This window comes from Mandrillus leucophaeus, unplaced genomic scaffold, assembly GCF_000951045.1.
Source record: "Mandrillus leucophaeus isolate KB7577 unplaced genomic scaffold, Mleu.le_1.0 Scaffold87, whole genome shotgun sequence".
In the NCBI taxonomy this organism is placed as follows: Eukaryota; Metazoa; Chordata; class Mammalia; order Primates; family Cercopithecidae; genus Mandrillus; species Mandrillus leucophaeus.
In genome coordinates, this window is record NW_012109474.1 from 744,139 (window position 1) to 762,255 (window position 18,117).

The 18,117-nt window shown below is 37.2% G+C and overlaps 1 protein-coding gene across 3 annotated transcripts in view; it reads right to left on the reverse strand.

Annotated features, from left to right (window-relative positions):
• The window catches only part of SMAD2 (SMAD family member 2), an 85,307-nt gene that overhangs the window by 53,892 nt on the left and 13,298 nt on the right, over window positions 1-18,117 (reverse strand). For 2 of the 3 annotated variants that reach the window (XM_011968986.1, XM_011968985.1), the window contains exon 1: window positions 3,781-4,065. In XM_011968986.1, coding sequence (XP_011824376.1) covers window positions 3,781-4,016 — 236 coding nt within the window. In that variant the 5' untranslated portion in view covers window positions 4,017-4,065. Of the gene's footprint in view, window positions 1-3,780; window positions 4,070-18,117 lie in introns of those variants that run through there. The other variant, XM_011968984.1, reaches the window with a different exon arrangement.

Genomic DNA, 18,117 nt, shown 5'->3' on the forward strand with positions numbered 1-18,117 from the left:
CATTCCTATACATTTATGTATAATCAGTATTATAATAGCCATTTTAGACCCCATAGTCCTTACTTTTAACTTTACAGAACTCCACCCCTTACTTATAACTTTACAGAATGTTTAACACTTCAAAGTCCCTTACTTTTAACTTTACAGAACTCCATCCCCACTGCAATTTCAATTTTGCTTTATTGTGGATAATAATATATTGACAGCTTTTTCCTTATGTCTGATTCAACTGCCATTCTGACTTCATGACCAAGTGGTCTCCCATTCCTCGAACTCAAAAATGCTTGAGATGAAAAAGCTTCCTGAAATTTTTTATTATTTAGCTCACTGCAGCTTTTATTGAGGTTAAGCTCTACCTATAAATTACTCTGTGTCACCATAGAAAATGGTGGGAAGGAAGCAACAGTGACATATCTATAACTACAGCTTCTAAACTGCCAGAGGCAACAAGAGTAATGAGATGAAGGGAGTAGGAGGTACACAAAGCCAGGACTATGTTTCTGTCCTAACTTTAACCCCACTCTAATATTAAGGGGCTGAGAGTAGAGAGGAGGAACTGTTCAGTAAACATTTCAACAGAAAACATTTGCCATTTCTTAAAATTAAGCAATTTGTTTCCTGTTCTTCATTAGTTGAACTGAGTTGTATTTTTTGGCTTATAAAACTATAAAGGCACTTTATTAACATTTTATTTGAAATTCTGAGTAAACGTGCTTACAAATCCATTGTGTATCACATTTTGAATAATTCTGTTTAAGCTAAGGTTTAGATTTATCCATAACAGACCTTTTTCCATGCCGCTTCCCATCTTTTACACTCTACATATAAATGAGCTCCCTGAATTCCAACTAAATTTCTTACATTTAAGAATATTTAGCTGTTAAGAAATGACTAATAATGTGACACAATTTAATTGTTCTACTACTAAAAATAAGCTTTATAAAATATATGGCACCAAGCTACAGTGTATAAAAAGTTAAAATTTTTTTGATAGACCATGATCAATAACAAATCTCCATTTTTGCAACATCTAAAAAAACCACCAAATTAGGCAAATTTCTACGCTTCAAGGAAACTTTAATAGTGAAAAGCAAGATAATGGAGAACTATCACTTCAACTTCATTAATCAGGTGAAAGGGCAGAAAAAAATGTTTTTAATCATGAAGCAGCTCTAGAATATGAGCTCTCAGAGATCTCTATCTCCATAAGAGGCTGTAAAAAGAATGGGAAATAAGGAAAAGAGCTATGACTAAGGTTACCTCCTCCACAGGTTAAATACCAGCAATGGCCAATTTTAGTACTGTTGTACCTCCCTAAAAGATTAGACTCTCTCAGGCTCTGCTCTGTGGATAACCTCACTGCAATGGCAACTTGAGCCTTATTGAAGTTGTGCAAAAACATGGCTCTATCTCTGCCTGTATCACACAGCTCCCTTCGATCAAGTGATACCAGTCTCCTGGCCTCCATTCTTGACAGCCTCATAAGGAGTTTTCTCACTGCAACCCACGTTGCACTTCAAATTAATCTGACTTCTGAGCCTTCAGACCCTAAGGCACTTAATGGCCCCAATCTCACCAGTCACCCTCAGGTTAAGTGTGAACTCTGGCACAGCATGCAGTGACACCTTACTACCTACACACACTCTGGCCATTTGCTATCCCTTACTTTAAACTCTAAGGACACCCAACTTGTTTGGAACACTTCACCAACCCTCCCCAACCTGCCAGTCTCCACACCACCACACCACATGTGATGAAACAGGCTTCTCCTAATTCCTCCTTTACCCTGCTCAACTCAAAAGCACCAGTATTCCTCCAGAAGGAAACTTTCCACAAGCCTCCTCTGGATATAGCCCAAAGCATACTTCTTTTATAACATCTACCAAGCCTTATGAAACCATCTTTTTCTTTTTTTTAAGTTTATCTCCCTTACTAGAAAGTAAGTAGTTTAAAAGCAAACACTGTATCTTAACTCCAGTGAGGAGGAGCACACCAGGCACGTAGTGGGCATATGATAAATGGTTACCTAACTGAAATCCCACACACTACACAATGAAGAATGAAATACAGCTTGACTTCTCAGCCCGTTCACCAGGAAGCCCTCAGTTCCACTTCTAAAACCCAGGCCAAATCTGTTTACTTCATGTGCTAGCACAGCCACCACGCCAGTCCAGTCTCTTATTACCTTGCATTTAGATTCCTCACAGTCTCCTCATTTTCCTGCTTCCATCTACCCTACTACACACATACCACTCTTCAGCAGCCAGAAAAATCTTTGTAAAAATGTGTAAGATCCTCTTTAAAATCCAACAGAATAAATTTACTTGCATCCTGTTATATTTAGACTAACATTCAAACTCTCACCACACCCTAGGATGCCCTCCATAAGCTTTGGGCAAGTCTTGTCCTCCATCTACACAGGGCTCCTTTTAAATACTCTAATACAAGAAGCTCACCTCAGTGTCTTCACCCTGGCTCTTCCCTCTGCCTAGAAGACTCTTCCCTCAGTTGGCTGCTGCTTCTCGAAGCTCTGCGCAAGCATCACAATCCAACCCAAAGGAGCTTTTTAATTCTTCATTCTATCATATCACTGCATTTGGTTGTCTTCTTTGCACTCATTACCATATCAAATTATAATTAATTTGTTTACTTGTTTATTGTGTATTTCTATCCCTTAGGAAGGCAGGAGTTTTGTGTTTTGTTAGTCACTGTATCCCCCATATGTCTAGAAACAGTGCCTCTACACAGCAAACACTCAATAAGCATTTGTAAAACAAATGAACAAACCAAAAAAAGCAACCTTTAAGATATACATAAAACAAGTAAGGGAAAGAAATGGATGGTCTACCAAACAAGGCAAGAAACATTCTGCTGTTAGTATTTGTAACCAGACAGGGTGTACTGGTGTTATTGGGATCTGTTATCTACGAGCATCAAAAGTGTACTTCTCAAAGTTCAAAGTCAAATATAATGGTTTCACAAGCTATATGCTAGCCCACGTTATGACACTGCAAACAATCATTTTAGAGAATTCTAACATTTCTTAACACTCCCCCCAAAACCTGTAATGTACACAAGTAGTAAAACATATTTTAAAACATGTGCCACTTTATTAAAAAGCAATACTTATGCCAGTGGTACTTATCTGTAAATGATTAAATTTATCCTCAGAAAACTTCAGACTTTTAAAGTAACAGGTCCTCTTAACCTAAGAGGCAGGTCTTTAAGACAGGTTCTGACTAATGCCTACCACATACAAGAAGCCACCTAACACACTATTCTTTCTTGGAAGTAATGCTGCAACGCAAAGAAAAACGATATAAAATTCTAACACACTATTCTTTCTTGGAAGTAATGCTGCAATGCAAAGAAAAACCATATAAAATTCATTAAAAAGTGAGCAGCCTCTTTTCACCTCTGACTGATGAACGTTTTGACCAACGGAGGAGAAAACTATAGGCTGCTACTATGTTAGTGATAGAAAAAGCTTCAATTCTTTATTCAAGTATCATTCAATCACAGAAATAAGGAAAACATACAAATTTAGGCAATGAAGATAATAAATCTAAGTATCTTATTTAGCTTGATTAAACCTTCTCACTATTCAAGAAAATAATTTATAAAACAAGTCAGCTAGTAAAAACAATTTATACAAGGTTAAAAACAGTCGTATTTTAATCATCACTTTTTACAGGCAACTTGAAAGGAACACAAATTCAGTAACTTTCCTTCAGATTCCTTGACACAATTTGATCAAACTTGGGATCTAACAAAACTTACCTTGGTATGGTAACACATTTAGTATTACAGTTTTGCGTGGTGATGGCTTTCTCAAGCTCATCTAATCGTCCTGTTTTCTTAAGCTTCTTCACCAGACTTTTCACTGCTTTCTCACACCACTTTTCTTCCTGCCCATTCTGCTCTCCTCCGCCTGCTCCTCCAGACCCACCAGCTGACTTCTTCCATCCCAGCAGTCTCTTCACAACTGGTGGAGTGAATGGCAAGATGGACGACATGTTCTTACCAAAGGCAGCAAGCCACGCTAGGAAAACAGCCTCTTGTATCGAACCTAGCAAAGATATTGAAAGGATAATGTAGAGACTAACTTGAACATCAAACATCAAGTAATAATTTCAACTTATCATAGAAAGCAAACTGCAAAACGAGACAGAAATTCAAATTATGACTTTCCCAACAGACTTCTCCACCCATGAAAATGTTATCTTTATGAATTTAAATGAATTATGGAAACAAACTCTTCTAAAAACAAGAATGTTATAAGGATGCCTCTTGTGGGAAAATACAGTAATTTTGCAAGTAAAATCAGATACTTTTAACGATTTTTCACTACCAATACTATTTTAAACTCTTAATAGTGTCAATTAAAATATTTTCACAAAAAAAGGTTTTCTCACTTTTTAGAACTTCAATCTACTCTCAAAAGACTATACAAAAATACATTGAAAATTTGTAAGCCCACTCTCCCCCAGGTTTTAAACTTTCATAACTATCAGGAGGCAAAATCTACAGTTACAAGAAGGGAAAATGCATCAAGTGTGAAGTAATCAAGAATAAAGAAAAAACCATGGCAAACAGAGTCTGTGGAGAAAAGCTGTTGTCTGGTTTCACCTGCCCTTGAGAGAAATTTTTTAACACATATTTTTTTCATTTTCATCTAAATAACAATTTGCATAGTGAGTAAAGTCAGATCATTTCTCTTCCCAATTTAAGGAATTGTACCTTGTCTTTTCTCTTCCATAGGAATTATTTTTATTAAGCTGTTTTGTCTATTCAGCATCATTTTACAAATATAAACATGTGTACACACAGTTACCCACATTCCCACCACCTTATTCCTGCACAAAAGTAGCATAATAATCCTTGATTTTGTATATCTTGAATTTTTTTTTTTTGCTTAATTCTCTGTAGGTCATTCCTTATCAGTTCACAGAGAATTTAGAAAGCACCATCCCCTCAATTTTCTAGACTCCACTACTAATACTGATAAGTACTATGTAACTTTTATTCCTGATCCTTTAATTGGGGTTTAAAAACTTTTTTGCTCCAAAAGCTCTTAATATCTCCTCTGTGATTCTGAAATTTCATAATGTTCTAAGAGGGTATGCAGTGTTTATTCTTTTTCTGATCAACTGTTCTGAGCACTTAATTGATACTACAATTCTAAGAGTTTTATTTTTTATTATTTCTTTAATTATTTTCTTCCCTATTTTCCCTGTAGTCTCTCATGGAACTTAAGACTTCAGCCTTACTAGTATTGCTCTATCAGTTAAGACATTTCTACATGTGATTCACATTCCAAGATCTGGGTAACCTCTCCTTTTACTGCTGTTTCCTTTCTCATGCCTTAGCTCTTACGCTTTTCTTTTCTTTCCTTTGCCTTCAATTTTAGTGAGATGTAGGATAAAGGAAAACACGTGTTCAATTTGTCATATTTAATAAAGTTCCCAAAAGCATCCTTTTTAGAAAGTAAAGAGGTCTCTAGTCTTCACATCACACACCCCAAATACTGAAATTTTAGTTTTCAAAGTGTATCTTTATGAAAACAATGATGCTTACATTTTCATTAGTTTGTTCCTTAATAATCATAATGATCAGACAATAGTTTTTAAACTCACTTTGCACATATTTTTAACGTTAAAGAAAATCCTAACACAAGATGCAAATTTATTTCCCATCAAAGAACTGGCTAATTTTCACAGATTATATGCTAAGATTCATTTCCAATGTACACAAACTGCATTCCTGCTCTAAACTCTCCATAATTCCATTATTTTGGTTTGTACCACATGGAAGAATAATTTTTTTTTAAATATTCCCTCTTCTCAGGATGGTCAATGACTAGTGAAGAAGACTGCCATGATCAAAATACACATGACAAATAAGAGAAATTGCAATGGGAATTACAGGTACACAAAGAAACACCACCTAACTTTGCATTAGGTGTCAGGAAAGCTTTTCCTGAGGAAACATTTGCACTTCCTTGGCAGCTTGCCATTTATTCATTCCTTCTTGCGTTCAACAATTTTATTTTACTCTTCTTTTTTTTTTTTGGCCCATCTATTGTGCCTGTATTTACCTGTTTATTCTCAAATCCTATCTATGTTATTCATCTGCAGACTACACTTTTGAGCTGGGATGGATAGAAGAAGAGAAACCCTTTGTAGCAAGGTATTGGCAGTGGGGAATGGAGAAGGGGTAAGGGCAGAGAGATCAACCAGCAGAGAATTGCAATACACAAAAGGAAAGAATACATAATTAGGGAGATAGAAGGAACAGAGTTGATAAAGAAAAAGTTACAAATTACAGGTTCTTGCTTGAAAAACCAGTTGAATGAAAATACAATTGGCCAAAATATGAAGTATTTGGGGAACATAAGTGTTGTGTTAGTCAAGCTACATTTGCTGTGACTATGAAACTCCAGGAGGTGCCCAATAAGCAGGTAGAAACAAAGGTCTGAGGCTTAGCACAGAGATCAAATTGGTCATGTGGTAATGAAATGCTGGTATATGGGAGAGCTCAGAAACCACCAAGTTAAGTGAAAAAAAATTCTAAAAAATACATATAAAGGAGTTACCAAACGGAGGAAAAATGTGGATGATTAGGGAGAAAGGTGTCATGAATGCAAAGGACAATTTATAGCAATACAACATGATAACCCAACTTTTTTAAGTGCCAACGCTAGGATATGAATCAAGCAGCATGATGCCAGAGAACAAGTACTTAATTGTGTCAATATACTGTGTTGCACATAACAATCTGGAGCTAATCTGGAGACCTATATAGAGCCATTAAAGGCTGAGCTCTTTATACAATCAACGGAGCTATCTGTGCCTGACAAATTAGTCCATTAGACAGCATTAGAATAACACATTTAGCTCCAACTCCTTTCTCAACCTACAAATCATTTAACTAGTCTTTCAGTCTCCATCTTCTTTGATGCAAACAGCTTTCTAAAATGCATACTGCATGTCACCCTACTACTAAAAATCCTTCAATATTTGCAAAAAATAATAGTAAAATGACTTAATATGCTTTAAGAACACACAGTGTAATGCTTCAAAGAACAGATTCTGAAGCCAGTTGGCCAAGTTCAAATCCCAAGGATGACACTTACTAGCTGCATGGTAACCTCTATACACCTCAGTTTTCTCAGCTGTAAAACAGGGATAACAGTACCTATCTTAAAGCCAATATAACAACCTCTATAAAAATGTAATATGAGCCACATATGTACTTTAAGTTTTCTAGTGACATTTTTAAAAGTAAAAGGAAACAGGTGGCATTTTAATGATGTATTTAACCCAATATATCCAAAATGCCATCGTTTCAACATGCAATCAATATAAAAAAAATTTTCATACTAGGTTTATAAAATCTGTTGAGTACTTTACACTTACAGGACAACTCAACTAGGACTAGCCACATTTCAACTACTCAATAGTGACACAAAGCTATTGCCTACCCATATTGAATGGTCCAGCCCTAACTACTCAAAATTTCTGCCTACTCTCCCTATCCCATATTCTCTATAAACTGTTCATAAACACCTCTATTTAACAACTGTAGGATCCGTAGTAATGTGACATTTTTCGTTCCTAATATTTAAATTTATGTTCTCTCTCCCCCTCCCCATCCTCTTTTGATCAGTTTTGCTAAGTGGTCAATTACATTAATCTTTTCAAAGAATCAACTTTTTCTTAGCTTTGTCAATTTTCTCTATGTAGGAATTACTTTCTATTCACTAATTTCTGCTCTTGTCTTCATTATTTCCTTACTTCTACTGTCTTTAGGTTTGATTTCCTACTCCTTTTCTACCTCCTTAAAAAAGCTTTCTTTTCCAATGCATAGATTTAAGGCTATAAATTTCATCTTAGCATTTCAGCAGCAGCATTCCAGATCATTGTAGTTCATCTTCATTTTCAATCAGTTTAAAATATTTTCTAATAGCCATCATAATTTCTTCTTTGAGCCATATGTTCTTCATAAGCATAGTATTTTATTTCCAGGCAGCTGGGAATTTTCTAGTTATTTTTTGTTATTTTTATTTACTATAATACAAACAACATATTCAATTATTAAAATCAATGATATTTGTTGAGGCTTTGTTTATGGCCCCAGATTATGGTCAATTCTAATACAATTTCCATGTGCAAGGGAAAAGATGGTTAATACCAACATTAATAGTTTCAATGTTCTACATATGACAATTAGATCAAGCCTGCTAATTGTGATGTATGTACGTCCTATATACCTGCATCCACTGTGATGGCATATTTGTCTGTTTCTTTCAGTTCAAAATAAAATTTTTGGTTTATAGATGTCCGGGCTGTTTTACTGGGTACAGATAAAGGATTGTGATAACTCTGGTGGATCAATCCGCTGACACTATAAAATGTAGTTCTCTTTTTCTACTAGTGTTTATTGTATTAAAGTCTCCTTTGCCTGATTAGTACAGCCACACTTATTTCCTTCAGTTAGCATTTGGATGGTATATCCTTTCCCAACATTTTCTCTCAATCTTTCTAGGTACTTATATTTAGGTAATTATTATTTGTCCAGTCTGATAATTTTTGCCATTTACTTGGAATATTTAGCTCATTTCCATGTAATGTAATTGCTAATTTAGTTGTCTGCTTGTTTTATATTTTCTTTCTTGTCTTTTGAATTTATCACATATTCTATATCCAATTTTTGTCTGTATTCATTTGTTACATTCTTTTCTTTTAGTGGTTACCCTAGATACTTCTTTATTCATCCTTCACTTAACACAATTTCATAAATATACTTTTACTACTTCCTCTATAATGCCAGAATCATAGAACGCTGCTGAGAAGCAGTTTTGCTATGAACAAGACTACCTCTGGTTTGTCCCTGTTCCTAGGATGAGACTCTGCTGAGCTTTTATTTCAAAAGCTAGTAGATGCTTATCTTCAAGGTACCTAGATACTATTAGAATTGCTTTGTTTTAAAGAGATTTCTGGTTTAGCTCTCTAGCCTAAGCAGCTTCAGAATTTAGCAAATGTCTACGGGGAAGACACTGGGTGTGCTGAAAATCATCAGTGTGTATTCACCACTTCCTCAAACGCTTTCAACTCTCACCTATTGTTCTCAAGTCGTTTCCCTTAGAGAATCTTTATCTCAACACCACAGGACTAGAAAATATCCCAATCTCCTTTTCTGAGATTCTGGTTTATCTCTTCCACCCAGTTGAACTACGGAATTTAGCGAATATATTGAGGGGGTTCTCTGTGTTTAAAGCCCCCTCATATTTCCAATCTGCCACTCAGGCTGCAGCCCAAAGGCCTCCTCTAGTCTGGACCCAGGAAAAACAACGATCAGCTGCAGATCTCTCCCAGCTCACTTGTGAAAGGTACTCCCCCAGGTTGCAAAATTTTGCTTTCTTTAATCATTTTTACACTCACTGTTCTCTATCTAAGTATATAAACGTTGTAAATTACCTGGCTTTTCTAGTTGTTTTATTAAGAGTCTTGGACTACCAAGAACTACTGCATCCTATCCCCCAAAATAATCTCATTCCATTTTAGTAAGTATTCTACAACTATAAATCTGTGAGTTGAAATAATTTTACGACTTTATTTCACAAGATCACGTACCACTTGAGGACAGAGATGGAGAGTTAAGATTTGAGAAGAATGGGAAAAATTTAGAAACCTAGCCCTGAGAAAAATCAACCAGAATGAAACAACAGAAAATGTGTCAGGTATATATTATCAGACTATATATTTTAAAGTATTCCACAGAAGGAATTCCACTTCTGATTAGGATGTAGAAAGTTACAACAGAGCATCACTTTCATTCTAATAATCAAAACTAGCCAGATAAGCTACAAAATCATGGTCTCTCTGAGCCAGAGAGTTAAGGATACAAAGTAGCCTAAGTAGAACTAAATTCCAAAGTGTAGAGCCTTGAGAGAAGAGAGGCTGCATGGATGGTCTCTTTCCTGGTGGAGTGGCTAATGAGGAATAATCCTGCCATGAATGAAAGTAAGAAGAAACCAGCCTACATGTGCACTGACATGACATATTAAATTGCAAGGATCCCACAGAGCAAGACTGCATCCATCCCAACCACTCATTCCCATAGGTTTCCACTAAGTACTTGCAAAAGTGTGTCAAAGGTTGGACACGGCTGGAAAGCTGAGGGAGATCCCTTAAGGAGCTTAAGATCTCCCACAAATGCAAACAATCTACCCTCTCAATGGGGGGTGGTGGGGAGGGACAGGCAAGAAAGGTGAGAAAAAGATGATCCCACGAGACTCTAGACGTTGAGCTGCCAAGGGCTGGGGTAGGACAGAAGAGATGAGAAAAACTTTCACCCAGATACTCAGGACATTGACCCACCAAGGCTGAAATGAGCAGTGAACTTGAAGACAGGGTAGGATTGCTAAAAGAAACCTCTGGAAGGTATTAAGAGCAGAAAGATCTCTCACTGGGCACAAAAGCTTGGAGACAGGAATAGAGAAAGAGGGGGTGGGGGGAGAGAAAGAAAGTAAGAATGACCAAGAAATTGATAGCTGAGCTATAGAGAAATCTCTCATGGTTCAGAAAGCTGATGGCTCAGCTATAAACCAAAATGAGATCCAAAATCACACTTGGACAACACAAGAAATGATGGACCATTTTCTAAAGGTAAATATTATTTACTTCAATCTCCATTGTTTTTATACAAATGTTCAGCATTCATTCAAAAATTACAAGATACAGGAAGTAGCAAACAGTCAAAACATGAATAAAATCAGATAACTATAATAAAAATTCTAAAGAAGCTGATGGAACAGATGGCAACATGAATAATGAAAAAATTTCATCACAGACATCAAAGTTACAAAAGAGGATCACAGGAAAATGTTAGAAATGAAAAATACAGTATTAGAAATTAAAGATATCATTAGATGGGCTTAACAGAAATAAGCAGTGAACCTGCAGACAGGCCAAATTAAAGTATGCAAATTAAAACACAAAGAGGGAAAAAACAGTGTAGGGAAAAAACTCAGAATATCCAAAACCAAATGTCAGTTGGGTTTAATTGGAGTGCCAGAGGAAGATGAAAGAGAATGGGGAACAAAAAAATGTATGAAGAGACAATGGTCACAGACTTTTCAAGAGATGACAGATACTAACCCACATATGGAAAGAAAACACATTCATGGTCAACCTGCTGAATATTAAAGATAAAAGTAAGGATGAAAAGCCGGGCTAGGACAACAGTTAAGAATTCCTGGGAGCCCCGACAGAAAAGAGAATTTGCACTCATTCGCAAGCTCTTTTCCAAGGGCCTCAACTGAGTGCTCTCGAAAAAAGACAGAAAATGGGAGAGAGCTCCTTCCTCTCCACTCGGTGGCATCTCGTATAAAGCAAATGCCTTCAACTATGACTGGAGATGCAGGAAAGTCTACCAAACCCAAAGGCAAGCAAAGATCCCCTGCCTCAAGGGGAAAAGTAGAGCAAAAGACATGTGCTGTTGAGTTGGGGGATGTGTGGAGCACAACTTACTCACCCATCTCCCACACACAAACATACCTTTCACTCTGTAACAATAACCACCACATTCTACTGCCAGGGGAAGTGAGGAAACATTGCAACCACCAGTCCCAGACAAAGGTACACAGATGCTGAGGAATGAGAAACGACAGCTGTCTGATATTTAAAAAGGGACAACAAACTGGCTTGGACCCAAGATCCCGTACTAATACATAGCAAAGGTCTGTTACTACTAGATGCAAAAACCCTTAGCAAAATATTAGCAAATCACATCCAGCAACATAAAAGGTCATCATCACCAAGCAGGATTTATCCCAAGGAGAAAAACTGGTTTAGCATTCAAAAATCAAGCACCTCATTTATAGTACACAGGAGAAAACACACCTATGATTCTCTCAAATGAGCAAGAAAAAAGGTATTTGAAAATGTTAATTCAACACTCATCTATAATTTAAAACTCCCAGCAACACTAAAAGAACGTTCTTCAATCTGAAAAGGACATCTATTAAAAACCTAGAGCTAGCATCATATGTCATGAAGAAACATTAAATCTCTCCCTTACAACTGGGAATAAGACAAGGATATCCACGGTTACCCTTTCTATTCAGTAACGCATTGGATGTTCTAGCCAGGACAACTAGGCAACAAAGAAAAGACAGACTGGAAAGAAAGAAATAAAACTGACTTTATTCTACAGTGATATGACTGTCTCCATGGAAAAGTACATGGAATCTACAAAAACATTGGAATTAGTAAATTTAGCAAGGTTTCAAGATAAAGGGTCAAGAGGCAAATTCAACATACAAAAAAGCTATTTCTACCTACAAGCAAAAACATTTGGAAAATGAAATTTCAAGAAATATGCTTGAAACAACAGATATTTTCTACGTATCTAAAGAAAGATACTCAAGATCTCAACACTAAGAATTACAAAATATTGCTAAGAAAAATGAAAAACACTGAACAAAGAGAGACCATGTTCATAGACTGGAAGACTCATATTGCTTAAATGTCCATTCTTTCCAATTTGATATATGGATTCAATGCAATCCCTACCAAAATTCCAGCAGAGTTAAGAAAGTCATACGATATAAAATTCATATGGAAACAAAAAAAAAACTAGAATAACCAAATCATTCTTGAAAAACAAAATTGGAGGCCTCATACCACCTTATTTCAAGGTTTACTAAAAAGACTTAGTAATCAAGAGTATAGAGTAGGCACAAGAAAAAAAGATCAGTGGAACAGAACAAGTCTAGAAATAGACCCACACATATACAGTCAACTCATTTTCCAGTAAAGCACAACAAGGTCAATATAGTTTGCAACAACTTTTCAACATGGAAAATAATAAGCCTCAACCACAAGTGCATACCATCTTCAGCGGGAAAACAGAATCTTAAGCTCTTAGAGAAAAACACAGAATACATTCATGACCTTAAAACATAAAAAGCATTAACCATAAAAGAAATACAGGTTGAGTCAGGCATGGTGGCTCACAGCTGTAATCCCAGCACTTTGGGAGGCCAAAATAGGTGAACTGCTTGAGCTCAAGAGTTCAAGATCAGCCTGGGCAGCATGGCAAGATCCCATCTCTACTAAAAAACAAAAAAATAGCTGGGCATGGTGCGTGCCTGTGCTCCCAGTTACTCAGGAGGCTGAGGTGGGAGGATCATTTGAGCACAGGGATGTGGAGGCTGCAGTGAGCCAAGATCACTCCACTGCACTCCAGGCTGAGGCAGAGCAAGACCCTGTCTCAAGGAAAAGAAACAAAGGGAAAAAAAAGAGAAAGAAAGAAAAAGAAATACAGGCCAAGCATCCCAAATCTGAAAACTGAAATCTAAAATGCTCCAAAATCTGAAACTTCTTGAGTACCAACATGACACCCAAAAAACAATGGTCATTGTAGTATACAACTATAATGCAAATATTCTAAAAATTGGAAAATACCTGAACCACTTCTAGTCTCAAGCATTTTGGATAAGGGATACTGTGTATATAACGTAAACCATCAAAATTTAAAAATCACAGAAAAAGATAACCTCAGCTTTTTTGTTAAACAGAAAAAGAACAAATTACAGACATCTCATAAAAGAGGATACAGGAGCACATTAAGAGGTATTCAGTATCACCAATCATCAAGAAAACGCAAATTAAAACCATAATGCAATACCATTTCACACCATCTAGAACGGTTTAAAAATTTTCTGACACTACTAAATGTTGGTGAGGATGTGGAGTGTATTAGTATACCATTGCTGCTGTAACAAATAATCACAATCACAGCACAAATTTAGCAAAATCAGTTTCAACGAAGTCACAGTGTTGGCAGGACTGATCCTCCTGGCGTGTCTGAGGAGAAGTTTGTCCTTGCCTTTTTCAGCTTCCAGTGGTTACCTGTAGTCCTTAGCTTGTGCTCCCTTCCCCACCTTCAGAGCACATCACTCCAATCTCTGCTTACATTGTCACACTGCCTTCTCTTCTGCATTCAAATCTCCCTCTACAGCCTTCTAATAAGAGCTCTTGGCATTCCATATAAAGCCCACCCAGATAATCCAGGATAATCCCCCATCTCAAGATCCTTAACTTAATCACATCTGTAAAGTCTCTTTTGTCATATAAAACAACATTCACAGGTTCTTGGGATTAGAACCTGAATATCTTTGGAGACCATGATTCAGCCTACCACATCAAGCAACTAGAACATCCATATTCCACCGAAATGGAAGTATAAAATGGTACAGCACACTTGGAAAACCGTCAAGTTCCAAAAAGTTAAACATAGATCTACCCTGTATCACACATTCAGGAAAAATAAATATATATGTCCACAAAAAGAAACCTGTACAAGAATGTTCATAGTAGCCATGTTAATAATAGCCCAAAACTAAAAACAGTCAAAATACCAAAAGAAAACAAAAAATTATAGTGTACTCATAAAAAGGAACACTGCTCAGGAACAAATATGAATGAGTTTATACACTCCACAACATGGATCAGTCTCAAAAACATGCTGGGCAAAAGATAAAAAAATATAGACTGATTTCATCCATGGCTTCCTACAACAGGCAAAACTAATCTAATGACAAGTCAAAATGATCGTCTCATAGGCACTGAGGAAGAGAAGTGGAAATGTTTGGACAGAAGCACAAAGTACCTTTCTAGGGTGATAAAAGTGTTCTCTATCTTTGTTTTATTCCCTCGCTCCTGTAAATCCACTGAATTCCTGAATGTTTTCTATCTTGTTTGAGAGGTAATCACACGTGAGTACAAATTACCAAAACTTACAGAACTGGCCGGGCCCAGTGGCTCACACCTATAATCCCAGCACTTTGGGAGGCTGAGGCGGACAGATCACTTGAGTTCTGGAGTTCAAGACCAGCCTGGGCAACATGGCGAAACCCTTTCTCTACAAAAAATACAGAAAAAAATTAGCCATGTGCATGTCTATAGTCCTAGCTACTTGAAAGGATCACCTGAGCCCAGGAGGCAGAGGTTGCACTGAGCCGAGATCGTCCCACTGCACTCCAGCAGCCTGGGCGACAGTGAGACTCTATCTCAAAAACACTCACAGAACTGAACATTTAAAGTTTATGCTTTCACGTATGTTTACTGCGGCACTATTCACAATAGCAAAGACTTGGAATCAACCCAAATGTCCATCAGTGACAGACTGGATTAAGAAAATGTGGCACATATACACCATGGAATACTATGCAGCCATAAAAAAGGATGAGTTTGTGTCCTTTGTAGGCACATGGATGCAGCTGGAAACCATCATTCTTAGCAAACTATCACAAGAACAGAAAACCAAACACCACATGTTCTCACTCATAGGTGGGAACTGAACAATGAGATCACTTGGACTCGGGAAGGGGAACATCACACACCGGGGCCTATCACGGGGAAGGGGGAGGGGGGAGGGATTGCATTGGGAGTTATACCTGATGTAAATGACGAGTTGATGGGTGCTGACGAGTTGATGGGTGCAGCACACCAACATGGCACAAGTATACATATGTAACAAACCTGCACGTTATGCACATGTACCCTAGAACTTAAAGTATAATAATAATGAATTAATTTAAAAAAAAAGAAAGCAAACTAAATAAGACTTGAAAACTACAAAAAAAGAAATAAAAAAATAAAATAAATAAAAACTTTTAATGATGGGAAAAATAAAAAAATAAAAAATAAAGTTTGTGCTTTTTAGCAATGTAAATTACAATTCAAAAAAATTAAAAAGGTGCTGGACAAACATATTAAGAAGTTCCTAAATAAACTAAACAGACTTCTTTACTGAAGAACTTCTCAAAAGCTTCAACATGTCAACACACATTGTAAATTTCAGAAGACAGGAGGTTGCAAGTGACCAAAGATGTAAGCTTAGAAGGGTCTATGCAGAAGTGTACATGCAGATAGCCTCTGCAAGTACATGTAGGCAAATGTTCGTGGATGGAGGGTGGAAGGGGTATTGTTTTGAGGACAAAAATTGAGAGCCCAAATGACAGCCAACACAAACTTACATGAGGCACTGACAAAATGGTTGTTCTAACAGCTATACAATTGATCCTTGGATAACATGGGTTTAAACTGTATAGGTCCACTTATACACAGATTTTATTCAAGAAACACTGCAAAATGTCTTGGAGATCTGAGACAATCTGAAAAAAAAACTCAGAAAAACCAGGTAGCCTAGAAACACTGAAAAAAACTAAGAAAAGGTATGTTATAAATGCATAAAAGATATGTAGATACTAGCCTATCATTTACCACCATGAAATACAAAAATCTACTATAAAAAGTTAAAATTGATCAAAACTTACACACACACAGACCATACGTGGAGCCATTTACAGTCAAGAGAAATGTAAACATTCAGATGAAGTATTAAATCGTAACTACACAAGATTAACGGTAGTACATACTGCACTACTGTAATAATTTCATCGCCACCTGCTGTTGCTATCATGGTGAGCGGAATTATCGCGGGTATCCACTGAGTGGGGCTAATCATGTCTGTATGAGCAGTTCTTCTCTCCAGTAAATTGAGTATCACGGTAAAAAGTGATCTCTCACATAGCTCATGTAATTTTCACCATGTGTAGTGCAAGACCATAAGCCTTGACTAACACCATGAGATCCACATGATGTACCACTAGTGATGCTGAAAGTGCTTCCAAGAAGCAGAGAAAAACCATGACATTACAAGAAAAACTTCAACTGCTTGGTATGTACCGCAGACTGAGGTTTGCAGCTGCAGTTGCCCGCCATTTCAAGATGAATGAATCCAGTGTAAGAACTACTGTTTTAAAAAAAAGAAATTTGTGAAGCTGTCACTGCAGCTACACCAGCAGGTGTGAAGACCTTGCACCTTCTGTGAAACAACTTTTTATCTTATATTGAAAATGCAGGTTTTATGTGGGTACAGGATTGCTATAAAGAAAGGCGTACCTATAGACTATCATATGGTTTGAGAAAAAGCGCAGTCATTATATGACAACTTAAAGCAAAATTAAAATGAAGGATCTAAAGCTGGAAAATTTAATGAAAGCAAAAGATGTCTGAGAATTTAGAAAGAGGCGTGGCTTAAGAAATGTCAAGATAACAGGAAAGGAGCTTCTGCCAACCAAAGTAGATGAGTTCCCACGTGCCATTAAGAAAATCATTGAGAAAGAGTGTCTGCCTGAACAGGATTTTAATGCAGACACAAGTGCTCTATTCTAGGGGGAAAAACTGCCACAAAGGACATTTATTAGCAAAAAGAGAAGCAAGTACCAGGATTTGAGGTAGGAAAGGACAGGCTAACTCTACTGTTTTGTGCAAATACAGTCAGGCTTATGATTAGGACTGCCCTTCTCTATAAGGCTGCTGACCTCCAATCCTTGAAGGGAAAAGATAAACACCAGCTGCCACAACAAAAAGGCCAGGGCAGCCAGAGCCCTTTTTCTGGATTTGTTCCACCAATGCTTTGTCCCTGAAGTCAAGTACCCTGCCAGTAAAGGACTGCCTTTTAAAGTTCTTTTGATATTGGACAATGCCCCTAGTAACCCATAACCCCATGATTCCAACACCAAATGTGTCAAAGTTATCTACTTGTCCCAGAGGACATTAATAACATCTCTAAATCAGCCTCTACATTAGGGAGTCGTAAGGACCTTTAAGGCTTATTACACACAGTACTCCATGGAAAAGACTGTCAATGCTACGAAAAAGAACTCTGATAGAGTGTCACCAAAGTGTGGAAGGATTACGCCATTGACGATGCCATTGCTGTTATAGAAAAAAGCCACGAAAGTCATCAAGTCCAAAATGACACATTCCTACTGGAGAAAACAGTGTACAGATATGCCTGACTTCACAGGATTTACACGAGAGCCTATCGAGGAAATCATAAGAGACTGTGGATATGGCAAAAAAAAAAAAAGGGGCGGAAGTTGCAGTGACCTGAGATCACGCCACTGCACTCCAGCCTGTGTGACAGAGCAAGACTCCATCTCAAAAAAAAAAAAAGGGGCGGAGCAAGATGGCCGAATAGGAACAGCTCCAGTCTCCAACTCCCAGCGCGAGCGACACAGAAGACCGGTGATTTCTG